The 27585-nt window shown below is 39.9% G+C and overlaps 1 protein-coding gene across 1 annotated transcript in view; it reads left to right on the top strand.

The window, feature by feature from the left end:
• Window positions 1-3330: 3330 nt before the first annotated feature.
• ADCY1 (adenylate cyclase 1) overlaps window positions 3331-27585 on the top strand; it is a 351817-nt gene continuing 327562 nt past the window's right edge. The window contains exon 1 of the mRNA XM_036738252.1: window positions 3331-4135. Coding sequence (XP_036594147.1) covers window positions 3506-4135 — 630 coding nt within the window. The 5' untranslated portion in view covers window positions 3331-3505. The remainder of the gene's footprint in view (window positions 4136-27585) is intronic.

Here is a 27585-nt window from a genome sequence, read left to right on the forward strand (position 1 = left end):
TGTCCCTGATAACACTTTATCAAAGTCTGATAAGGGTTTCTGACCAAAGTCTCCTGACTCTAGGTCCCTTACTCTTCCCAGTGGGCTGCAATGGCTCCTGGTGAGTAATTGTATGAACAACTCTTCATTAAACTTATTCTTGTCTAGTACTTCTCTTCCCAAAGAAAATTTTTTCATAAGGTACTACAGAAAATTGAGCTAACAATGCACTAGTCAAAAAGACAGTCCTATGGTTTATTCACAGCAAAAAGCTTATTGAATTCCATTCAACAAAACTAAGTTAAGCACCTGCTGTGTGTGTCAGGCAACAGACAATCAACAAAAGTTTTCACTACAATGGCCTGCCTTTTCCATATTAGATTAATTTTCAGTGGTTATCTAGATATGTGTCCAGAATAACTAGATTGATACATTTAGTTCACTTCGAAAGATTTAATAACTGAAACAAATCTCTAAGGCTAAGATATGTTTATAGGTTATACTGTTATTATTTTAATTTATTAAAGGAAGCACACAGCCTTGTTTATTCAAGTTGATAAGGGATTATGGTTCCTAACTCTTCTAATTTATGTGCCTAGATTATACTGCGTATTGATTTTTTTAACCAAAAGGAACATGTATGTTATAGTTACAAGAAGTGAGCCAAATTTAATTGTTGTTGCCGGCAATGCATGCCATAATGCAATTAACAATGATATTAGTGCTTTTATATTTGTTTAATCTTTGATAGCAAGAACAGATGGTTTCCCCGGCAAAGCAGAGCACACTTGTTGTGATCACGTATAGCATGTTTGTTTTTTACTCTTAAGGGTTGTTGTTATTCAACATTTACTGACTGCAGGCACTGGGTGTGTATTCTTGTGGACAGGGAATCCAACAAATTAATATCTTAATTGTTGCATGTAATTGCATTCTAAAGGCTTTGTACTTTAAAGGAGAAAAACCAAGTAGTCCAAAATGAATTGGCAAGTTCTTCTGGCTCTTGCCTTGAACCTATAAAAACCAGATTTACCAAATTTCAAATGTGGTCCAAAACTGGACAGCTACTGTTTACTTACTCTATTTTCCAATTCAAGATTCCCAAAGAGAAGGCAAACTCCTAAAGGACAGGAATTATTACATTCGTATTCTTGCCTCTCTGGGCCCCAGGGCCTTGAACAAACTTAGTAAATCTTTGTTTGAATTAAAGGCATAATTTTGGATACCAAAATCCCTATCTTACTTATAAGATCTCTGGAGTGTGGGGGGGGAGAAATATAAGTTTTTTGAAATCAGAGATTTCATATATACATACACATACATACATATATATTATACATGTTTTTTGTATCCCTAGCTTCTCACTGCCTTGCACAGGATAAGTGCTCAATAAACATTTGTTGAATAAAATTGGAATAAAATATATGGCTTTTTGTGAGGTTTTTTGGCACATTAGTTTTTATAGACCTTTTTCATCTTTGTGTTTTAAATATAAGTTTGGATGTTTTCAGCTTTGCTTTTACAAAAATAATTAGGGTAGAGTAATATATTTTCTGATTTAATAAAAAATGTAGTCATAAGATGAAATAATGAGGAAGTCTTCTTCCTTATATGAACATTTAGGGATGGATGTCCATAAAATTAGACCATGAAAGAACAACATTGGAGATATGGCCAGACCTAAACGAGATTTAGGTAGTCTCCTCTCCTAGAAAGAATAACTGCAATGTACCTCAAGTTCTTAAAACATATAGTCACCAACCTGGCCATAAGAGAAGTCATTGTTAGGCCATAATTAACGTTGGCTTTTCTTTTAGGGGACATGATGTCTTTGGGGCACTGATTTGTTCCCCTATTCAAATAATCATCTTTCTCATTTGATGGTCGAGACAGGTAATGAGGTCTAAGAAGCTAGGGGCTGTGTGGAAGTATGTGGAATTCATCTTAATATTTTCTGTGATTAAATGGAGTATCTCCTTCCTTTCTTTCCTCTCACTCTTCATAGGGTCAATGGAAGGACACATCATGCCAGGCACCTACCACTGGCATCCACTACCTAACTGGCTCTCTAAGGGAGGCCATTAGGATTTAGCTGGTCTGGCTTCTTCCAGTCCCCAGTAAGTTATCCCAGTCAAAGATTTTTTTTTTTGCATTTGTCCTCTCTTTTGGATATTCTTCAGACCCACGAGTTGAATCTTTGTTGCTTCTCAGAGTAGCATCACAATCACCTCTCCTCTCCCTTTCAGAGTTCCTGTTTGGGGAGATCTTGTCCCCTTCACCTCCGAAAAGTCTGATTTATTGTGTTCTGTCTTTTCCTTTCTCTGTTCCTCATTCTCCCTGCATTTCCCTCACTCTTCCTAGGTTCAATACTTTGGGTGAACTAGAAGAACCATCTTTATTTCATAGTCCCTGTACTTCCCTCTTACTCCCCCACCAACCACTTGCCGCCGCCTCCCCTCTCAGTTCAGGAAAATGCAATTCCTTGAAGGTCTAGCCTCCTGAGTAAATGAGGCTGTTTGATTGGGATGGGGAGGGTGGGAGATTTTGCCCTGTCCTGCTCTGGCGGGATGGCTTTAGAGACCCGCACCATGCAAGGGGGATTTGGCTGACTTCCTCCCCTTTATTGGTTATGAGACGCACAAGACTATTTACAGTAGGCGCAGAGCTGCTCCGTTGGTGCAAATGCTAAGTGGAAAACGAGGCAGCTGGAGAATGGGGGGTGGGGGGTGGTGGCAGCCCAGTACGTGTAGCCGGGAGTAGGTAAAGGAGGAGGAAGAGGAGGAGAAGGAGGAGGGTAAGGAGAGAGGAGCCTAAAACGGACTCCAGCATGGTCCTGTTGTCAGATCTGTGTTTTCTTCTTTTCAATCTGCTCGGACTGGGGAGACGTGTCTGGGTTCTCAAGCAGCCAGTGCGCAGGCGCAGGCCAGTCGGCGCCCCAGAGAAATGCTCTTGAACGTAGGAAGGAAGGGGATCACCCTGTCTCCCTGCTTCCCTCTCCCTACCTCCTTTCCTCTGTCCTCTTCCTCCTCCTCCTCTTCCTCTCCCCGCTTTCTCCTAGTCCTCGCTCCTCCCGCTGTCCATTTCTCAGTCCTCGCCCTTTTCGCCTCCCTGTCGCTCAGACTTTAGCCTTGCCACGGTTAGCGCGCAGCCCGCTGCTCGGAATGCTCCCGGACGCGCTCCTCTTCCTCCGCAAGGATAGGAGAGGAGAGGAGAGGAGAGGATAGGGGGCAGGCTAGGCTAGCTCCGCCTAAGCTACCCCATCTCTCGCCTCTGCATGACTTTTTTTCCGTCTGGCTTTGCTCGATTCCGGCTCTTTGGATGGTGTTGGGGATCACCGGGAGCGTATTATCCTTTGAGTCCCGAGGAGACGAGGGGTGACTCTGTAGCCCTGGTGCTTGGCTCTTGGAGAGGCGGCGGCGGCGGCTTTGGCAGCGGCTCCTAGCTCGGAGGCGCCCTCGGAGCCCCTCTATGAGCTGGAGAGGAGCGGGGGAGGAGGGGCCCTCGGAGCATCTCTTCCCTGGGGTTTATGCATGGCACTGACATGGAGGAAACACCGTTTCGGAAAGTCAAAACGAAGAGGAGGAAGTGTCCACCCTGCGGCTGCGCCCCCCCGGGGGGCTCCCCGGTGCTTCTGGAGGCCATCGCGTGCGAGGACGAGTTCGACTGCAAGGAGCTCGAGTCCCTTTTCCGGAATTACAACCTGAAACTGGAACAGACCTCAACGCTCAAGGCGCTGGCCGTGCTCATCGTCCTGACGGGTACCCTGGCCCTGGGGGAGCTCATGTCCGGCCCCAACCTGACCATCTCCAAGGGCTCGCACCCCGTGCATTGCATCATCTTCCTCTCCCTCTTCATCGTTACCAATGTCAAGTACCTACAGGTCACCCAGCTTCAGCAGATCGTCAAACTCATACTGCTCTTCAGCTTCACCTTCGCCTTCCTCTGCTGCCCTTTTTCGCTGGGGGCCTACGGCATCGAGCCTCCCACCTCCCCGGAGCAGGGAATGTGGCAACTCATGCTGGTCACCTTCGTTTCCTATTCCCTGCTGCCTGTGCGGAGCCTGCTGGCCATCATCTTTGGGATAGTGGTGTCCGTCTCCCACCTCATCGTCACTGCCACTTCAGTGACTGCCAAAAGACACCGACTCTGGAGGACGGTGAGTACATGGCTCCCCAAGTTCCCCCGACCCCTGCTTTCCACCTTTCTTCCCCAATTCTTCCTTCCCTCTCCCTTTTCTCTCCAATCACTGGAAGGGAATAGACTCTCTGGGTCCTACTGTAGGGTAGAGAGAAGGGTGCCTGCTTAGGGGACAGGGTTTTGTGTGTGTGTGTGTGTGTGTGTGTAGACTCAGGACAAGGGACTCGTGCGCGCGTGTGTACACACATCAAGGGGAGGCGGTAAAGGAAAGTGACTATGTGTTTGAGTGTGTAGGTGTGTTCCTAGAGGCTTCCCACCAGCCCTAGAGCAGTCGCGTGTCTGCCGGCGCGGCAGCTTTAGTACGTGTATACCTGTGTGCGCCTATCCTTTGCAGCTGGATCCCGGTCGGGCTGCTGCGCGTCTGCGTCGAAGCAGTCTTTAGAGAGACCGCAAGCCACTCAAAGGCTTGGGGGCGATTAGGTACCTGGCTCCTCCCGAGAGAGAAACAGGGTGCTCGGAGTCAGGGACAATCGCAGTTTAGGCAAGACGCCCACAAAGCCCACTGACCCTACTTTGCCCTAAGGGGTCAGAGGAGCAAGGATTGGCGAGTTTTAGCAGGCTAACCTCCCAGATGGGAAATATACGCGAAAAGCGGGCTAGGTGAGGTCATGAGAGCTGGAGGGAGGAGGGGGCTCCCGGAGCCGTCAAGGGGGATTGGAGAGCTAGCGAAACTCCGAAAACCTGGTCCTGGGATCGCAGGATCTGAGTTTTAGACCTGGAAGGAACCTTAGAGGTCATTTAGTGCAAAACCTTATTTATTTTTTTTTAAACACATCAGGAAACTGAAAACCTCGAGCGGCAAAGTGAATTTCTGGGAGCTTGTTCTTCCTGTCCCGGTATTTTTTCCCTCTAGCTCAGTTGCGCTTGCTCCCGGATTCTGGCTTCACGCAGTTCCGAGCCTGCAACTTAGCACGGCTTCCAACTTTCCACCTGCCCAAGAACGCGAGAAATGTTTCCTTAGCGCTGCAGCATCCTGGGGACGGGGCTCAGCTAGGCGATGGCAGCAGCTGGTGCTGCTGCCGGCACCAGCTCGGCTGCTGGGGCAGCTTCCACCACAAACTCCTTTCCCCTTGACCCCAGGAGCTGCTATTTATAGCTCTTCGGGACTTTCTCCTGTGCCTGGAGCAAAGAAGGCTGTGTGTGTGTGTGTGTGTGTGTGTGTGTGTGTGTGTGTGTGTGTGTGTGTGTGTGTGTGTGAAGAGGAGCGTGTATACCTGTTTTGTCTACAACTAGAAGCCAAATCTGTTATGGTTTGCCTTACCCTTCCCAACTCCCCGAGCCGCCGCTTCGATTTCTGTTGGGCATACTCCGCACTTGGGAGAAATGAGGGGCTTTTAAAAGGGGTCGTGTGGAGACTAGGTTTGGGAATGGAAAAGCTCTAAATCTTTTCCGGACAAATGTGATGCTCTGGGAGGGAATCTCTCTGCGATGTCCGAAAAGACTAAATTAAGAGTAATCAAGGGCTGGGGGATGGATTTCGCGGGTTATTGGCGTTGCTTTCCCCGGCGGGTTTACTTGAGCGCTTCCAAAGGAGTGGGTAGCAGTCACCCAAGTGGCTGAGGCCGAGACAGTAGTTCAGACATAGGGCATATTGCACACACTCGTATGCAGGCTTGAGCTGGACAGATCCACTACAATTAACCTGGGAATCACAGCTGCAGAGACTTGCCTACTAAGGATTATTCATGGGCACACAGCCCTGAGCTGGGGCCGAAATACAATTTTCTAGTGGGGGCAGGGAGGAAAAGGAAGGGATAATCTGGGCTTTATAATGCACCCTAATAAGCCAATGGTCTATTTTTAAGTGCCCGGTTAGCTGTTGCCTTTTAAAACACCAGGGACACCATATGTGTAAAATGAAAAGCTTTTTTCCTCCTCTAAGAAAGAAAACGTCTCTTTAATTCAGCCTCCCTTTTGCAGCATCAGAGATTCCTAAAGAAGTAAGAGAGAAGACTAAAAAATTTATCTTCTGCATGAGAAGACAAACATCCCCTAAATGGCATGCCAAGGACCTTTGGTATCTTTGGTACAGGTGAAATCAACCCAAAGCTATAGGTGGTAAAGCAGCCTGGTGTAATGTGGAAAAATAATTGAATAAGATACCAAAAGGCCTGGGTTTTACTCCCAACTGTGCTGATCACTAGCTTCTTGGCTGTACCTTAACCTCTTTGCAACCCAGTGACTCGACTAGAATATCTCTTAGGTTCCTTCCTTCTTTGGAATTTTGTTTTTAGTGATAAAACGAATCTCTTCTTGTTCATTTACAGTCACATAGTCCTGCCTATCATATCTATGGCTATTAATTGACTCCAATTTCAAAGCCTTCTAAACGATCTGATAGTTATCTCCACTTATGCTTCTCCTCCTCATGACTTTTTTTTTTATCCAATGAGAGAAAATGGCCTACTTGCATATATAGATGGCTAGCTTGATGGTGTATCTCTCAAGGGAAAGATGTCATGAACAAAGGCAGAAACTCAATGAACTCTGTATTTCTAAAGTTGAAAAGAAATGCAGTTTACTTATCAATGTAGGGGTTAAATATATGTGAGAGTTAAAGTGAACATTTGCATGCATATAGTGTCCCCCTAGGGCAAAACTCTATGTTGAGTGAGCTCGTTGAATAAATGGATACTGCTTTACTACCATTGTTTTGGGTAGTAGATAAAGGCAGGGTATTTCAGTGCAATTTTCATTTGTTTTTGATTAAATACAATGCATAATTAGAACAATTATTAATATGACTTGTTTATTAGATCTTAAGACTGTCTTTCAATAGGCTTTGTTTAGAAAAATCACAACGAAAGTTTCTACCTCTACTAGACAGCTTTGATTTTTTAAAAACTGCTTTGTTAGATTTTCATTTATTCCCTTCCTTGATCTTTGAGATCCCAAAGGGGTGGGGGGAGAGGGATGATGTTCGATGTAATTATTCTTAATTAGCTATATAAACCTTATATAGTTGAGATGAGAGATAGTCCATTAGTATGACAGAATATGATGATTAAGATGGAAAATTAGCACAAGTACAAATAACTGCGCTCCCTCCTGCTGTTCTGTGCCCCTGTCCTATTTCTGTGTGTAATTTAAACATCTGGAATCATTAACTGATTCTTGATTGTTCCCAGGATAAAGGAGTAATTCTTAGGGAATCACCTTTACGGGAGAAGGAGCAGTTGGTGGGATTCAAAGACCTCCACAGACACTAGGGCCATCTGACTTGTTTACTTAGGCCTGCCTCCTCCCAATCTAATCCTCAGTGAAATTCAGCAGTGTGTGTATATGCATGCACATGCACACACACGTATGCATGCATGCATATACAGATGTATAACTTATGTTTATATAATATTTAATACTTGTGTACATGTGTACACAGATATAATACATATAGGTATACATATTGAGCATATATACACACAGTGGAGTGAAAAATAGAGATTAAATAAGTTGAGAGGCCATGTTATATAGAGGAAAAGTTAGTAGTTTGGGGGTTAAAAGACAACTTTGAATCTGGCTCTGTGATGTTTCCAAGTTGAATGATCTCATACAAGTCACTCTATTCTTTGGGACCTTCTGTCCCTGCCCTGCCTCATCCACTGCCAGCTCTAAATCTGGAGCCTATGAGAATACTCAGACCATCTGAACTAGAAGCAAGTAGTTCATTCACCTCATTTTACAAAGTAAAGAAACTGAGTCTTAGAAAATTGAATTTTTCAAAGTCACCTACAGCTTGAACCAGAACACTAGACTGGGTCTCCTGGTCTCAGTTCAGTGTTCTTTCCATCATATCATGCTGTCTCCAGTAGAGGTACCCTCTCTTTGGGCCCTCGGATTTGGTGTTTTGTCCCAACAATGATAGTTTTGCAGACTCTGGTTACTTTGTTTTCTGAGAATGGGGAGATTGGTTTCTCAGAGCTACTCCCACTGATTGCATGTGGCATGAGCTTGAATCCAGAGAATGCAGTGCTAGTGTGGCTTTCAGCATCTCTGATGGCATGGTTAAGTGATACCCTCAGATGGTCTTTTCAACTTGTCAGGATTGCTCTGATTTTTTTATATCTTTTTTTTGGGGTGGGGAAGGCAGGGCAATTGGGGTTAAGTGACTTGCCCAAGGTCACAGCTAGTAATTGTGTCAATTGTTTCAATTGTGGAGAAATATCTCCAATGGTCAGTCTACTAACATGGACAGCTAAGTGGATAGAACACTGAATATGGAGTCAGGAATACCTAGATTCAAGTCCAGCCTTCGATGCTTCCTAGTTTGTGACTCTGGGAAAGTCACTTAATCTCTGCCTCAGTTTCCTCAAGTAAAATGGGCATAATAGTAGCACTTACTACATAGGCTGATTGTGAGGATCACATTATGCAGTATTTACACATAGAAGGCACTTTAAAAAAAGTAACTTGTTCCTGTCTCCCCAAGCGTAATAGTTATATCAAAAGAAAAGTCTTTTGTTTTCTAAAGCTAAGAAAGCTCCTATAACATAATACCCTATATGAAAAGTGAATCCTAGTCTCACAAGGAATATTGCTTTTTGCTACTTTAAGTCCCAGCATAATGCATCTTCTAGACAAGATACTATCCCAGGGGATCTGCTTTTTTGCCTCTGGGAGAAGGCTTTAAGGTCTGAAGAGTGAGCAGATGTAGTCTATTGTTCCCTGGTGTATTTCACTGCCAGCACTGCTGTATTGCAAGTGTTGCTCTAGCTGGTAACTCCAGGTATCCCCCATGTTCTCTTTGCAATCATTCTTGTCCACTGGGTGACCTACAGGTAGTATTCTTTTGGTGCTGGTGGTAGGTGTAAGAGGTGGTGGTCTTTCAGTTTTCCTTGCCTGATGGGGCAGAGGTTTATCTTTCTTCAGTAAACCAGTCTCTAGGAGGGCTGCTAACTCTTGCATCATGGCCTAAGGAAAACAATAATGAATTTGAAGTCAGAAAATTTGGGTCTGAATCCTGACTCTATTGCTTATTAATTCTGTGATCTTAGGTAAGTCATTTCATCCATCCATCTCATCTATAAAATAAAAGAATCAGCTTTTTAGGTGCTGTTTTGCTACCACAGATTCCACCATATTCCTTCCAAATAGTCCCCAAGACTCATCAAGCATATTTCCTTTGGAGTGTCTGTCACTCCAAGGACTCATTTCTGTATTTGGTTGAATGAGGCTGGGAGCACTGACTCTGTTGATCAAAAGAGGTGATAAATGAGGGAGTTACCCTTGCTGTCCTCTGAGGTCCTTTCCAGCTCTAAATCCTATGAATTTATGATCTTACCCCAACTCTTAGTTCCTTCTTACATCTAAGAGTAAAGTTGGAGAGCCTTGCCTGCCAAGTGCTCCCTACCCCCATTAGTTCAGAGGCTGGTAAGAAATTCTAATTCTTCCTTGATTTACTTCCCTCCAATATTTAGGTGGTATTATTCAAGTCATTATCTAGCTATACTGGCTTCCCTGTAGGTATAGTAGCAGTTGTTAAAATATAGCTTATCTACAACTCTCCTAAATCAGTGAGAAAAGGAAAATTGAACTCTGTTCCAATTGCAATTATTATCTAGGTAGGTTTTCAAGTTTAGAAGGACTGTGTCTCCTGTTTGGCCCATGGAACATCCACTTAATTGCCTGTTAAGAAAGTATACTCTAGACAGATGTTTTCCAAACATTGTGTAACTTGTGATTGGAGAACCACAGTTATTAGAAATCATTACATGCTTTATCAGAGTAAATAAGTAAATATTCTTTCTGTAGATGGTACAGTTCTGTAACCTGTAACTAGGGTGAGGTAAGGGGTAGGGGAGGGGCTCAATGCTTTGCCATGGACAAAGTCCATGGCACCTTCCGCCATGAAGTCCTCACCTTTCTCCTGCCATACCATTGTCTCTGTCCCCTCCATCTTTTCTTTCCCCCCAACTTTCTGGCACTGTGCTTCTCCCTTGGATTTCCTAGTCAGTGTTATCTGACTGATAACATTGTCCTCTGTACATCTGCTTGATCCCATAACAGAATTTGCCTTATGAATATATTGCTAATTATGGCTTTGAGGCAGAATAAATAATATGTCTTGTACAGGTTTATTTTTCAAATACACATAATGTGTGATTAACAAAATTTAGATTCACTTAGGAGCAGTACTGAATTCCTGATACTGTTTTTACCATCATGTATCTTTCTCAGTCACTAGATACCAATTGTATATTATGTGGGATCACTATTCCGTGGGATCCTTGAAAATTTTCAATGTTAAACATGGGGTCCTTATACTTTAAAAGGTTAGGAATCACTGACTTAGATGATGCTCAGAAATCAAGATTTTCTATGAGATGGTCAAAGGACATGAACAGGCAGTTTTCAGATGAAGTAATCAAATCTATCTATAGGCATATGAAAAAATGCATTAAATCACTATTTATTAGAGAAATGCAAATTAAAACAACTCTGAGGTACCCCCCCATCTTTACATATCAGATTGACTAATATGACAGACAAAGAAAATGACGAATGTTGGAGGGAACATGAGGAAACTGAGACCAATGCACTGTTGGTGGAGTGATCCAACCATTCTGTAGAGCAATTAGAACTATGTCCAAACGGCTATAAAGCCATGCATACCTTTTGACCCATCAATACCACTATTAGATGTGTATCTCAAAGCAATAAAAAATAAAAGGGACCTATATGTATAGCAGCTCATTTTATGGTGACAAAGAACTGGAAATTGAGGGGATGGCTATCGATAGGGGAATAGCTGACCAAGTTGTGATATGTGATTGTGATGGAATACTATTGTGCTATAAGAGATGATGAGCAGGATGCTCTCAGAAAAACCTGGAAAGGCTTATATGTACTGATGCAAAGTGAAATAAGCAGAACCAGGAGTACAGTGTACACAGTAACAGCAATACTGTATGATGATCAACTATGGATGACTTAGCTGTTCTCAGCAATACAATGACCTGAGACATTTCCTAAGGTCTGATGGTGAAAAATGCTATCGAGCTCCAAAGAAAGAACTGATGGAGTCAGTGCAAATTGAAGCATGCTTTTTTAAGTTTCCTATTTTTTGGGGGGGTGTGTCCTATGTTTTACAACATGACTAATATAGAAATATGTTTTGCATGACTGCACATGTATAACCTCTATCAAATTGCTTGTCTTCTCAATGAGGGGGGAGGAGAAGGAGGGAGAAAATTCTAAACTCAAAGTTTTAAGAAACAAATGTTAAAATTGTTCTTTACATGTAATTGGGGAAAAAATAAAATATCAAATTAAAAATAAAAGATTTTCCATTAGAAGTAACTAAAGAAAGTCAAATTAAACAACTTTTAGACACACTCACACACCCATCAAATTACAAACCAAAGTAAAAGCAATGCAACTCAATGTGGAGAAACAGGTAGAATTATAAATTTCTAGAATTTGTTATGGAGAACAATCTGATTATACCTAATTCAAGTTAGAAAATAATTGTACATTTTGACCCAACAACTCCATTGTTCTGACCTGAAATTGGAATCAGAAACAAATAATTTAAAAAGAAGCTATCTAGCCAAGGAGGTTCATAGTAGCTTTATTTCAAAATTGCAGGAGGAGAAAACTGGAAACCACCTAAATGTCCAATGATAATGGAATGGTTAAATAAATTATGTTGCGTTGATGTAATGGAATACTATAATGCAATTAAGACTGCATGCAAATAAGGCAAGAATGAGGAATATAAAGAACTCTTGAAAGGCCTTTTTGACATAATGCAGCAAAATAAAAGAATAGAAATGAAATAGAAAAGACACAGATACTCACTAAATAGAACCTCACTAATGTCATAGAAGATGAAAATAAAAGAGAATGAATGGACAAAGCATTGGAAGTATGAAGGAAATGTTTGGAGTTTTTAATAATATTTTAGGCCTTGAAATTAATAATTTAATGTGTAAATAGTTAAAAAATATATTTGATTAGTTCCATTGATGTTCAATGTTCAATTTATAATAAATCATTTAAAATATTTTCACCATGGAACAGGTCACTGTGACATGAGTATTGGGATAGCATTTTGTACCAAGATCTTTGGGCAGTGGGTAGTAATTAGATTTTACTTCCTATCTACTTAGATAAATTATATTTTGGTGGAAATGACAAAATTGGTACATATTCTGGTATAAACATAAGGTCCAGTGTAGCCCACCGCTTACCTCTAATATATGTGGTAGAATCTTTCAAATAGTTAGAACAACCGAGGAGGAGATGGTTCAGTGTTTAGTAGTAATGTAGAAATATGCTTCAAGGTGAGTCTAGAGGACAATTTGGAGGGTTTCTTAATTGATATGCTAATAATGGGGTTTCTCAGGTATTCTAATCCACTGGAAAATATTTCAGTTTAAGCCATTATCCACATGATTGATCCATAGATAGAACTTCTTGGAAACCTAGGAATAATACAATCACTTTTTGTATTTGTGAAGTTGGAAAGGATTCTTTATAAAGGACCTATATTGGAATGCTAACTCAGACAAGATTTACTGAAATCTGAATTGGTCGTGGAAAGGGTCTAGAAAATATCTCCTGAATTTTGTGGTATAGAGCAGAAGAACCTCATTGCTTGACTTCCCGTTGGTGATAGCTGATTCCAGCAATGAGATCCGTAGTATGATATGTCTTAAGGTAGCCTCAGGGTCCTCAGACTGACCAAAACCTTCAAGAGTTCCCTGGTTACCTTTATGCCTTAGTCTGCCTCCAGGGATAATTCTCATGACAAACGTATTTCATGGTAGGAAACCTTTCTCTTTTCCTGTTTGACTTAAACACTGAGGACTGGGCCAGCACTGGCTATGTCTTGGGAGTTAGATTGGAGGGACGCCAATTGTTCTGCAAAATGTAAACCGATTTTCAACATTTGCACGTTTAACTTTTGCTTTTTCAAGCATTCAAGTGATTTTATTAGTAACTTCATTTTCATTTTTTCATTGCCAACTGACACATTTGTGTTGGCAACCATGTACGCGCACAACTATGTGCAATAGAGGAAAAAAAATGAGAGGGTTAATGCATGCATGTTTGTGGAGTGTCTTGTATCCTACAAGCATCCTCAAGGTCAAATGTCAACTTGCCTCTGCTATGCTCCCATAGTCTGAGACCCTTAAAGATCTCAAACACCATTACATAGCATATATTGCTGATGGATTATTTCAAGCTGGTGCATCCTTCATGATCTCTAACGCCAAGCACCACCATCCCACTGTGCTTTCAGTGATTACTAAACTGATTCCTGCTGTGAAAGCCCATCTTTCTTCTTGCACCAGTGTTTTGTCCACGATGCTCCATGACAAGAAATCACAGAATATCGTGATTCCAGAAAAATCAAACTTACAAGTGACCCCCCACTATAATGATAGGATGAATGTTGAGTATTAATAAACAGTAACATGTTATCAAAAATGATTTGCATGTGAAAAGTGTTATAAAAGACTTGAAGTCACCCATATTGTTAAATTGAGAGATAACACATGAACAGCTTGGTGCTCTGGCATTCACAACGTGTCAAAAGAACCCAAGGAAGGTCTCCAGTACATTGGAGAGCTTGTGGGTAAATTGTGATCAGAACTGGTAGGAAGAGAATTTAGATCCCATGAGAGCTTTTCAACTCTTTTGAAGTTTATTAATCCATTATAAGACTTGCATTTTCTTCATTGATGTGAAAGTGATCAAGTTCTCAGGACCAATATATTTCAAAATTAATTCAAAGTCTAGGAGGCTGTCGTGTTTAAATGAGTCTATTCTATAAATTTTTGTAAATACAGTTATCAGTCATCTCATCCAATTTATAAGGTGAAAATGGATCTCATGGAACAACTTATTTATATAGCACTTTATAAACCCTTAGAGTACTTTGCATATATTGTCTCATTTGATCTTTATCACAATCCTGTGGGTGGGATGTGGTAGAAAGAGCACTGGATTTGATCAGAGGACACGGATTCAAATCCTGCCTCTAATTGTACCTGCCTGTGTGACCTGTGACAAGTTACTTCTCTGGACTCCAGTTTCCTCAACTGTAAGATGAAGTGATGAGATGACCTCTGATGTCTTCTTTAGCACTTGACCTATGAACCTATAACCTGTATTCACAGACACATTCTACTACCTAGGTCACCTCTGGAAAATTATTTCCTCTCTCTGGTCCACAGTTTCCTTATCTATAAAATGAATAGAATCAGACTAGAAGATCTTTAAGATTTGTTTTGTAGCTAAATATTTTTTTAAGTCTTGTTGATGCTATGTTTTTATATTATAAATATTTATGGATTATCTATGGCTAGGTACTTGAGATACTATTATCCTAAATTTATAGGTAAGGAGACTGAAGCTCCAAAGTTAAGTGACTTGACCATGGTCACACACAAAGGAAAGGTTTGATCTTAGGTCTCTCCTTTCTCCTATATCACACGCCCTTTCATAGCTCCGTTATTTCTTAATTCTCAGTTTAAGTGATTGGTGGTCATAAGTCACAAAGGCACATAACTAAAGAGTTTTGTCAGTACTCCATCTCTATGTACACTTATAAGTGGCAGCTTGAAAAAGCATATTTGTCAGCCTTGACTCCATTCTAAATCAGATCTAATTGGATAATGATTATGGGTGACAGATTTAGTAAAGAAATTGTGTGTGTCTTGTGGTCAGCTTAGTGGGATTGATTTCACAGGGAATGTTCTAAAAGTGACACGTCTCTTACTCTTAACCTCCTACTCTTAACATATCTGGCTGGTGGACTTAGTTGGGTTTTGGAATTTCTTTATCATTGTGCACAGGTAGATAGGAAATAATATACTTCCCTGCTGTTCTCTCTCTCTCTCTCTCTCTCTCTCTCTCTCTCTCTCTCTCTCTCTCTCTCTCTCTCTCTCTCTCTCTCTCTCTCTCTTTCTCTCTCCCCTCAATTTCTCTAAGATATTGGTATTTAAAATACTAAGTGGCCACCATCTCAGGCAAGATTTCTTATATCACTACATATTTTGGATGTTACAGCTTTCCTACAGTGTACTTAGACATTTCTACAATGAATCAGGTTCTGATCCCTGGAGACTTGGATTAGATTATGAGATCCTTTTTTCCCCCTTTAAATAAGTTGAAATGTATTTCTTGCTCCTAATATTACTTAAAATATCAAATTCTAAGCTTTCTTATTTTAAAGTTTAAATGTATTTTCTTTTGATGTTGAATCTGGGAAATAATTCTTTTGTGATGACAGTACAGAGGTATGCAGTTGGTTGCCTGTGTCAATGAACTACATTCCATTATGCTGAGTTCTCCTCTATAAATAGTAAAAGTCAGAGAGCCATTGGCAATATACAGAATTCATAATTATAGGAAGAATATTTTTTTTAAAAATTCCAGCTAAGTACTTGTTTTAAAAAGGAGAATTCTGCTGAGACAAGGACAATTGAACTAACAGTCAAAATAGTGACCATGCAAGAGCATTTGACAAAATAAAAGCAAATTGCATATTTGGGTTATAGTAGTGAGCCTGAAATTCATTCTGAAAAGGAAAAGTATGAAAGAATGAATATTAGATTTGGTGTCTCAGGAAATAGGCTGGAATTCTATCTATGCTGTTTATTCTGAAATCTAAAGCTGGTTAAGCCTGAGGTTCATATTCTTCTAATTGCAGTCTAAACAATCACTCTCTGGCCTCCCCAAGTCTCCATAAAGTACCTGTAAGGATGCTTCATCAGGATGATGTGTGTTGGGGTATATGCCTAAGGTACTTAGCTAAGGGATACATCATCTATGGGGGTACTGATATTAGCAAAAATACAATAGATAAGTAGGTTTTCCACAGGTAAATGCTGAAGAGAGGGGGAAAACTCCATGACACCATGACATATCTTAAGCTTCCCCAAATAGGAAAGTCCTTTAACTTTTGGGGGTTTTAATTTGCTCATCTTTAAAATAAAAGAGTAAAATGATATCTAATTCTAGTACTGGACAAAGACAAAGACAAACACAAAGCAAAATTAACCTTGCCCTCAGGGAGTTTATGTTCTAAGGGAAATAGGATACATACATTAATGAGAAAACACCAGATACCTGGAGGAGAGAGAAAGCAGTAATGACTAGGGTGATCAGGAAAGTCTTTGGAGAAAGTGGTACCTGAGATGAACCTTCAGCAAAGCTAAGCATTCTTAGAAGTAGAGGTAAAGGATGGGGGAGGGTGCTACAGTGTTTTCCAGGCATGGGAAATCACCTAGGCAAAGGAATAATGGAATACTGAGATGGGGAACAGTGAATATGTTGGTTTGGCTAGAATGTGGAGTATGTGATAGGGCTATGATTGAGGGAGAGTCAAATGAAATAGTATCTGCGAAAGCAAATTGGAGTCAAATTGTGAAAGACTTAAAATGCCAAGTTGAAGAGTTGGTACTTTATGCTTGGTACTATTAACCACAACTGAAGATGTATGATCAAAGGACTGATACAGCAGGGCCTACAGTTTAAGAAGATTTCTTTTTCATCTTGGTTGAGGATGGATTTGAAGGAGGAGGGCCTGGAAACAAGAAGAGCCGTACATAAGGAATGCATTGTAAACATTCTGTCAAGACCTCTCAGACAGGGGCCTTGTCTCGTACCTGGTTAGAGTGTAGGGCTCAGAGTCAGGAATACCTGAGTTCAAATATGACCTCCAAAACTTACTAACTGTGTAACTTTGGGCAAGTCACCTAACCTCTGTTTGCCTCAGTTTGGTCATGTGTAAAATGGACATGATAATAACGCTGCCTCATCCCTCCCTCCCCTTGACACAACTACTTTGGACCCTTTGACCTAAGGAGCCTTGGGATCCTTCTAGCCATATAACTTCCACTGTGTGCATCAATTCTATGTCCACAGGGAGATAAGCAGACCAAAATTCCTGATGGAACAGTGATCCTATTAGATGTTTATATACATATACAAAGAGTTTTGCAACATTCTTATAGTGGCAAAGCATGATTCTTCCAACATATTACCTTCCAATGGTCCTTTTTTCTTTTCATATTCGTATCCTCACTCTTGTTGCTATAACTTCTGATTAATATCTTAAAAATCTTATTCTTCTCCTCCTTCTTCTCGTTCTCATTCTTGTCCTCCTTTTCTTCCTCCATTTCCTTCTCCTTTACCTCCTCCTTCTACTCTCATTTTTCTCCTCTTCCTCCTCATCTTCCTCTTGTCCTTCTCCATCTCCTTCTCTTTATTTTTCTCCATTGCAAGCTTTTGATAAGTGTTTGTTGAATGATTGAACCAATTACATTTCAGAAACTATTATAGGTACCATGATTGACATCTTGGTAGTCCATTTAGCATAAAGGGAACATTCCGTGGACAACGTATTTCCCAAATCTCCTAGAATGTCAAATGAGTCCAGATTTTTAAAAGAGAAATGAGAAATTTTAGCAAGAAGAGTGAGGATATGGATATATTCAAAAAAAGACCACTGGGAGGGAGTATGTTGGAAAAATCATGTTTTGTCAGTATAAGAAGGATGTTGTAAAACTATCTGTGTATCTGTATAAACATATAATAGCATCTCTGGTCCATCTAGAATTTTGGTCACCTTATCTCCCCGTGGACCTAGAATTGGTGCACATGGTGGAAGTTATATGGCTAGAAGGATCCCATAGGCTCCTTAAGTCAAAGGGTCCCCTTTCAGAGCCAGGAATGGATTCAAAAGTAGCTGTGGCAAGGGGAGGGAGGGAAGAGGAAAGAATCCAGAAAGAGATCTTCCAGGGCACAGGAAGCACAAGAAGAGAATATTTTTTAAAAAAGCCGTATTTTGAGTTTGGGCTCCTGGTTTCTTTTATGTAGCTGTCATAGCTGTGCTATGCTTTTAGAGTGCCTTATTGAAAAGTAAACTTAGGCTTCCTAACCACAAGAAAATTTGTGCCGTTGTCTATCTGTGCTAGCCAGGAACCATAATGTTAAGTATTAAATGATTTTCTAAGAATTTCTAAGGAATTTATTATGTTTATTCTGTTTGCTTATTCAAACTTCCCTTTGACCTGAGCAGGAAAAGGATTTTTCATGTTTATAGGTGAATGCCAAATATAGAAAAGTGAATTTATTATCTCTCCATCATCATCCATATTAAATAGAAATAGAATTTCTCACTCTCGATTTTAAGATTATATTAAACAACCACGTTCCTCAAAGTATAAGAGAGGGCTTAAACCCTTTTGATAGCTACAAAATTTAAATAACAATTATTTTTGATATATAGAAGGGCTTGATATAAGCAGTATCATAACTAAGAATTCTGAGATTTGGTGGCAGCAGTGAATGAAGACTGAAGTGGTTGGTTACATTTGTGCTAGGAGAGATTAATGTTCCAGTTCCTGTGACGCAGTTGATTCCCAACCTCCCCACTTTGTAGGAGATGTGTTGGAGGAAAGCAGGTCATTGGAGAAGAGTGGAACCCTTTAAGGTAGTGTAACCAAAGTTGGGTCAGACAGAAGACTGTCAGGGAGCAAAATTTGTGCTCCCCTGCAAAGTTCTGGGGACAAAACCCTACTTTCTACACCCTAGTTATGACTCTGGATAAAAGTAATAGTGTAATTATACCACTTTCTTGCTTTATATAGTTTCAGTCAAATATTGAATCATAGAACATTTTGATCCTTTCAAAATGAAAATTACTCATGCGTGTTTCCATGAAGATAAAAGAAAAACAAAAACAATATGGGTACCATTATGTACTGTCACACTAATTGTTATAGGAAGAACATTTTGTTTAAAGGCCAATTACTTCCAATGTATAGTATTATTTTTGTAAAAGCACTTGTTAGGGTTTTCATCTGTCTCTTTCAAGTATTGATAAACCAGAAAAACAATCTTCTAACTTAAAAACATTCGTATAATTGCCTATAATTAAAATTGCAAACATGCTTTAGTGAGGGTGTATCTTTCTGTGGTTTTATCCATGAAACATTAAGAACGGTTGGGCTGAGTTTAGAAAGGATTGCTTGTCCACTTAAAATTATTAGTAGAATAAAAGGTAGAATCTAGGGTACTCACACGTTTTATTTTGCTTAAACCCTAGTAGCTTTAGGATAAATTCATCTGGCAAAATCCACTCAAATTTTGAAAGAGCTAGATGGGACCTATTACAGGGGAATACCATATTGAAAAACGCATCTTTCTGAGAATGTTCATTGCTGCCCTGTCACTTGATTGTACTGAAACAGGGAAATCAATTTCAAAAAAGGTAGTGTTGAATGTTTGTAGGCAGTGCTTACCTATTATGTATGCACTACTATATGCTCTCATTACTCTGTAGCATTTGTAGTTACTTTGATATAATATGGAAAAAAATTATGCTTCTGAAAGAGTGTTTTGAGGATATACTGAAATTCCCATTTGTTACTATTGACTTTTTTTCATGTTTGAGTTTTACTGATGTTAGGAAATTCTTTTCAGTTCAACAAGCATTTATGAGGTGGACACTATTCCCAAGGCACCATGCTCTAAGTGCTTGGGATGCAAAGATGAAATCAGACTTACTCTATACTCTTAAGGCACTTAGAGCATAACCATAACAACAGAACAACAGCTTTAGTAATAATAATGGCTATCATTTCTATATGTTAAATAGCTCACTAATGTTTATAGTTCACATTTACTAAGTGGCCTAGTGGGTAGGACATTGCATCTAGGACCAGGAAGATCTGACCCCAAATCCAGCCACAATCACTTACTAATTGGATGGACTTTGAGCAAGTTTGACTCAGTTTCTTCATATGTAAAATCGGAATAGTCATAGTCTTCGTACATAAAACAGGAATAGTCCTAGTGTCTACCTCCCACCCTTGTGGTGAAAATCAAATAAAATAATATTTGCAAATGCTTTGCAAACTTTAAAGCTCTCTATAAGAAACGAGCTAGTGTTATTAACATTTATGTGGCACTTTAAGATTTGAAGCTTGCCTTAAATTTGATGGAGAAGGGGATAAGATATATGGGACTACCAAAAAGAGCTCTGTCTTGCCTCCTCCCACAGAGTGCCCCATGCTCTAAAAAAAGGGTTCTTATCCTTTCTCTGTATCATACACCCCTTTGTAGCCTGGTAAAATCTGTGGACTCCTCAGAATAATGTTTTTAAATTCATAAGATGAAATACTTAAGATTACAAAGGAAACCAATTATTATGAAATACAGTTATCACTATTAACAAAAATAAGTTCACAGACCCCAGGTTAAGAATCTTTGAAAATTATTCTCCCCTTGCCATAGTCAAAACTCCCCTTTTCTCAGTGCTAATGTTTCAACCACAAATTATGATGAAACAATCTCATAGCACGTAGCAGACCCTTGATGGATATTGACTTGAATCAAACTAAATAATATTAACATGTGAATGGCCAATTCAATCCAAGCAGAAATATTTGTGTTTTAAAAAAGGAGGCTTGTTAACACAAATCATACACTAGTTTGTGGAATTCAAACAGTGCAACCAAGATCAGTGTTTAGGAACCAAGTTTAGGTTGTGCTTGGGGTCGGGAAAATAATCATAAGTAGCTCAAATGTGTTTAAGAGGTTATGTCTGACTGTTCCCTTAACTAAGCCTCCTTTTCCCAGTTTTCCTCCCTTTGGCTTCTGAACATACTGATTCTCTAAGAATTTCTATATATTTTTCTCAGTAGCTCCCATGGCAGTCGACTGGCACCACCAGTGGTATGAGGGGGATGGAGTAAGATGACAGTAGCTTTTTGTATGAAGGTATCACTTGCAAGCGAGGTGTGGATATTTTAAGTAAAGTTGTATGAAAATAAAATGAAATTTTACCTTCTAGGAACAGGAATCCACTCTGACTGTGCCTATCCATTAATCTTGATGAAATTTTCCTTTTAGAAGTGGACTATTAAAAGATCCTTGAACCTTTATTCCCCCAGAGTGAAAGAGAATAAAGATAGCTTATATAATTTAAGTTGTATTTCTAATTATGGATTTTAACTCTTTTTTTCTTACCAAAGCTTTTTTTTTAAAGTAAAGCATTGAATCTGATACTGGGTCACATGCAAAAGCAATAGCAAGAAGACCATACATCTAGATCTTAGTGCCTGCAGAAGAGAGGAAAGTATGATAAGACTGGAAAGGGAGGAAGTGACCAGATTGTTCATGACCTTGAATGTCAAACATAATATTTTATATTTGATCGAAGATGTAATAGCGAGCCAATGGAATTTATTTAGTAGGGTTGTGATGTAGTCAAATCTGCATTTTAGGAATGAATGGCACCTTGGTGGCTATGTAGAATATGGACTGAAGTGGGGAGAGGATTGAAGTAGGAAGACCAACCAGAAAGGCTATTATAGTAATTCAGGCATGAGTTTGATGAAGGTGTGCAAGAGGATGTAAACTATGAGTAAAATGAAGGCAGTCCATATGAGAGATATTATGAAGGTCGAAATGGCAAGACTTAACCACAGGTTGGGTATGTGGAGTATGAGGAGTTGCAGATGGCACTGAAGTTCTGAGCCTGGGTGACTGGGAAAGTGGTGCTGCCTTGGAGAGTAATAGGATAGTTGGGAAAAGGGGAAGTTTGGGGGAGAAAGATAATGAGTTCTGGTTAGAACATGCTGATTTTGTGGTATTTATGGGATATCTAATTTGAGCGAGCACCCTAGCATACCCAGGATGGCCTGCTAGCACAGGTTCTTTGATTTGCTTTTAAAGGAAAGTGCTTTTTAAAGAGGTCAACAACCTTACTTTAATTACATTCACTAGTTCAGGGGAAAGGTCAGCACCCTGAACATGGAGAAAATATAAGTAGGGAAAATACAAGTGGAGGAATTAGCATAAAGATCAAGAGACAGAGCTCCAACTATCTGACAAAGTAATAGATACATAGTCACCAGACAGAGAGCACCAACATGTGGGTTCTCAAAGTGGGGGGGGGAGGGTGGAGGGTAAAGGGCCATTCCTTAATGGCTACCCAGAGTCTCGTCTAGCCAAATCAATATACTTGCCATGAGTGAGCCCCAAAGCAAAATGCCGACCTCTCAGAATATATACACTTTCTCAGAGCTAGGAGGCATCACAACCCTCATGATTTAGTACCTAATTAGCTTAGTACCAAAAGGTGTGGAAACTTTCCTACAAGCAAGCCTCTCCCTAAGCAAGCTCCTTCTTAGGCAAGTTCCTTCGCCAAAGGGCTCTGTGTAATTCAGGGTGTATCATAGCTGTGAGCTGAACACATGTGGTCACACTTCCCTATTAATGGACAGGGAAGATCTTATTCCATTAACATTACAGATGTCTGAAAGGCAATTAGTGATGTGAGACTGAAGATCAGGAAAGACTGGGAGGGGGGATTGCATATACAGATCTGGAAATCATCTGCACAGAATTAGTTATTAAACCAATGGGAGCTGATGAGATAGTACAGAGGAAGAAGAGAGGAGGACCCAGGACAAAGCCTTGGGAGAAGCCTAAGATTTGTAGATGGGGTAGGGGTGAAGAACCAGCAGAGGAGCCTGAGAAGGAGTGGGTCAGATGGTTAGAGAGGAATCAGGAGCCGGTAATGTCACAAAAACATGGTGAGGAGAGAGTATCCAGGTGAAGAGAATGATTGTGTCAAAGTCTGAAGAGAGGTGAGGAATGATGAGGACTGAAAAAAGGTCATTATATTTGGCAATTAAGAGTCATTGGTAACTGAATGGGAGCTGAATGGAGTCAGAAGCCAGATTGTAGTAGATTTAGAAGTGAATGAGGGAGAAACTAGAGGAACCTAGGGTAGAAGACTTTCTCGAGGAATTTGAGAATGGAAGGAGAGTTGAAGGACAATAGTTAATGGGGGGATTGTTGGATCAAGTGATGGAGGCCTTAGGGAAGGAGCAAATAGATAGGGAGAGAGAGAAGACGAGAGAGAAATAAAGTGGGGAAGATAGAGGTGTCAGAGAATATGGGAAGGGATGGGATCAAGGGTGCATGTCTATGAGTTTGCCTCGGTGAGGAGGAGTACCTCTTCATGTGATATGGATAAAGGAGGTAATGGGGAAAGATGTTTGAGTTATGTGATAAGAAGAGAAAGAGAAAAGAGGGACCTCTCGATCAGTTGTCTTTTTTTTTTGTGAAGTATGAGTCAAGGTCCTTAGCTAAGAGGGTGGGAGGAGGGGTGGCATGGGAGACTTGAGGAGGGATGAAAAAGTTTGAAACAGCCATAGTTGCTCTAGCAGTTTGAATGGTGAAACAATTATGGGGGCATGAAAGGGTTGCCTTGTTCCAGCCAGGGTGCAATTGAGATTAAATAATGTGTATTTGTAGAGGCTTAAGAATTCCCAAGGTCTAACACAGGGTGATGCTAACGCAAAAGGGAAGCCTTTCTGGAACATCACAGACCCAAAACCACATTTCTGTGTCACCAAGAACTGAGCTCAGTTCTTCACCTCTTTTGTTCTCCACATAGGTTTAGATTGGAGAATCACATAACACTCATGTACAGATGCAGCAGTACTGCATAGTTTACTTAGACTCAAAGCAAAGAATTAAACTATTTTCTCACCATCATCCAAGTTGTTGTTGGTGTTCAGTTGTTTTAGTTATATCTGACTCTTCCAGGACCCCATTTTGGGATTTTCTTGACAAAGATTCTGGAGTATTTTGCCATTTCCTTCTGCAACTCATGATGCGGAAACTGAGTCAAACAGAGTTAAGTGACTTGCCCAGGGTCACACAGCTAGTGTCTGAGACCAGATTTAAATTTAAGTCTTCCTGACTCCAGGCCTGTTGTTCTATCCACTGCGCCAGCTTGCTGCCCTAGGGTCCATGAACTTGCTTCAAGAAAAAATTTTTTATTACTATATTTCAATATAATTAGTTTCTTTTGTAATCCTGTTTTTATTTTCTGCATTCAAAAACATGATTCTAAGAAGGAAACTGTGTGCTTGACCAGGCTGCCAAAGGCAAGAGTTTGTTAGTTAGCTCAAACCGGCCAGCTGATAGTTAAATTTTCAGTGTGAACATTTCTACCTCAGAAATGCACAAACAAATCAGGGCTTGATTTATTGTTTTGTTGGTTGTCTAGAACTAAGAAAAAATTAAAGAAAATGTTACTAATACATATCAAACTTAAAAGTGCATTAGTACATTTGTGAGAAATGGTTGTTAAACATTTACCAGTATGTTCCTGGATCCAGGTCATAAAAAAGGGCAAGCCCCCCTGTATTAGATGGAGTAACTAGTATTCTATACCTTGAAAAAAGGTTGGATTGATATTTCTCACGACAAAATGTACAAGATTGTTAGTACTGTAGTCTCTCTGTTCATATTAAAGTGATTGTGCAAAAAATATTGCGTGTTCTCTTGTTGTTATTAATAACTTCTTTCCAATCATAATATTTGGGACATTCTTTTAATTTTAATTCCTAAAATATCAGCTACTGAAATGCCTAGGCATTGCCTAGGGCAAAGAATAGGCTTTAATTTCCATTGTAACAAGGATTTCTTTTCCCGGTTGCTAAGGGTGAAAAAATTGAAGAAATCATTAATTTTTTTTTATTCAGAATGTCAAGATTACTTCCTACAACTTCATAGAATCATAGGATTTCAGATTTGGAAGGCACCTTCATGGCCTTTTAATCCAACTCTACCTGAAAAAACTTCCCTTTACAATACACTATGCAGCCTTTGCTTGGAGACCTCCAGTGATACTGGGATTAAATACCTTCTGGAACAGCTCATTCTACTTTAGAAAAGCACTAATTATGAAGGATTTTCAATTTGAATTGAACCTAAATTTCCCTCTCTGAAACTTCTACTAATTGACCCTTCTTCTGCCTTCCAGGATCAAACAAAACAAATTTAATCCCTTTTCCATGTGACAATCTTTAAAATAGTTGAAGACAGTTACTACTTTCCCCCGAGTCTTCTTGTCATCAGGCTAAATAAACATCCCCACTTCCTTCATCTGATTCTTTTATGAAGTGAGCTCAAGTCACTCTATATGTTTTCCAGCTTAACAATGTCCATCCTTTGTTTCAGTGAAGTTTGAGGTAGGAAGAAGTATCATTTATGTCTATAGAAGCACCAGTGTATTCAAATTATTATTAGTAATTGCTTTCCCTCTGAGCCAGAAAGGCCTACATTCAGGTGCTATCACTGACACATAATATTCTGTAATTCTAAGTAAGTTTCTTAATCTCTCATTGCTTTAATGAACTTTTTAAGACTATATGGTGGTGGTTGTTGTTGTTGAGTTGTGTCTGACTCTTTGTGACCCCATCTGGGGTTTTCTTGGCAAAGATGCTGGAGTGGTTTACCATTTCCTTCCCCAGTCCGTTTTACAGATGAAGAAACTGAGGCAAACAGGGTTAAGTAACTTACTTAGGCTCACATGTTAGTAGGTGCCCAAGGCCAGATTTGAACTCAGGAGGATGAGCCTTCCTCCAAGCCCAGTTCTCTCTCTATTGTACCACCTAGTTGCCCCATATATGAAGGAGTTAACCTCATGCTAATGAAATCACAAGTTCAGTGCCTATCCCAATCCCTAATCAAGAAAGAGGAATGTACATTGTTGTGTGTGACAGTGAAAATAATTCTAATTTTCTCATAGAAGAATAGAAGAGAATAAAGACGCATAGGTATTCTCAGGGGCTGGGAGGGGCAAGAAAATCACCAGCAGGCTATGTTGGTGTATAATACAGAAGGTATCTGATATGAGCTAATCTTTGTGCCAAAAGGTTACAGTTATGGCTCAGTGTCCTCATTATGATGTTTGAGATGTTTGAGTCCCTAAAGGTTGAAGCCAGAATTCTCAGGGATTTATTTCAGTCCTTTATTATCTTTTGGAAGATAAAGTTACCACTGTGTTGTTAATGGCACTGGAATACCATAGTGAGTTTATGAAGATTAACTATAATGAGAGTATTAAAATATGTAGCACTCAGTGTGTGTGGTTTTGTTCCCCTTCTCTGAAGCTTATGGTCAGAAAGACCTTTTAGTATTAACTTTAGCCTGTGTATTATATGCATACATATATACATCGATCTGTAATTTTTAGAGGGCAGGTACTATTGATTATAAAGATACTATAAAGAGAATAATAGAGAAAGATGGATGACATCTGATATTTTGCTCTTCCTGCCCGACTCCCTCACCCTGTCCCACCCCATGCCTATTACTATGATGTGTTAGAAACTTTTCACAGGAGAAAAAAACCCCAAACAGCAGCAACAAAAACCATCACTATTTATTATTCGCTCACTGAAAATATAATAACATATGGTGTCCAGTGAAGGGATATCAGGAGTAGTTTGAAAGGGAACTATTGTATTTCCTTTGATGTCCCAAAAGATACCAAAGGCTCTGTTTACTCAAACTGATCACAAGTGAGGGTTCCCCAAGAAGAAAGAGATGAGTCGATAAGGGAGCTTTTCTTTCCAAGGCCAGAGCTAGTTAGCAAACAAATCTCTTTCCTTTTTGTACAGTAGAGCATCACTGTTTGATGTGGGCTCTGACTCACTGGAGTTTGCCCTCTTTAAGGCAAAAAGCTGAAGTAATGCATTCTAAGAAGTGTATTCCAAAGCACATGTAGCCCTGACTAGGATTGTTACTTTGTCTAATTCCCCCCTATCAGGAGGATATCATTGCTATATCATAATTTGACCACAAACACAGATTAAAATTGTACAATTACCAATGAGCAGAGCAGGCTGTTGCCTATGTAATGTGATTTGAGGGATTCTCGAGGTTATTAAAGCTTCTTACAGAACTTGAATGTGTTTTCTTAGTAACTTAGCTCTTTAGAATGCAAATATTTCCCCTAGGAGGTAGCAGTGAAAAGAAGAATCAGAGGACTCACTGTCTTATCTTGACTCTTCAATTTACTAGCCAAGATTATGTCAAGTCTACTTAACATCTCTGAGTCTCAGTTTCCTCATAGATAAAATGGGGCTAATAATATCTGCTAAGTCTGCTTTGCAGGGTGTAAGGATAAAATGAGAGGATGTGTACGGAAAGTGCTTTGAAAACTTTTTTTAATTAGATTTTTTATTTTTAGTTTACAACACTTAGTTTTACATGTTCTTGAATTTCAAATTTTCTTCCCTTCCCTCCCCTCCCCTCCTCAAGATGGCAGATTCTACATAAACCTTCACATTAAACTTATTTATGTAATAGTAAAGTTGCAAAGAAGAATTGTGACCAATGGAATGAATCATGAGAGAGAAGAAACAAAACCAAAAAAAAAAAGAGGAAAAACAGAAGAGAGGAAATAGTTTGCCTCAATCTGCATTCAGACTCCACAGTTCTTCCTCTGGATGTAGCTCGCTTTTTCCATCATGAGTCCTTTGGAGCTGTCTTTGAATCTTGTATTGCTGAGGAGAGCCAAGTCTATCAAAGTTAGTCATCATGCAATCAATATGTCTGTGGTTGTGTACGATGATCTCCTGG

Source organism: Trichosurus vulpecula, chromosome 9 (assembly GCF_011100635.1).
Source record: "Trichosurus vulpecula isolate mTriVul1 chromosome 9, mTriVul1.pri, whole genome shotgun sequence".
Taxonomy (NCBI): Eukaryota; Metazoa; Chordata; class Mammalia; order Diprotodontia; family Phalangeridae; genus Trichosurus; species Trichosurus vulpecula.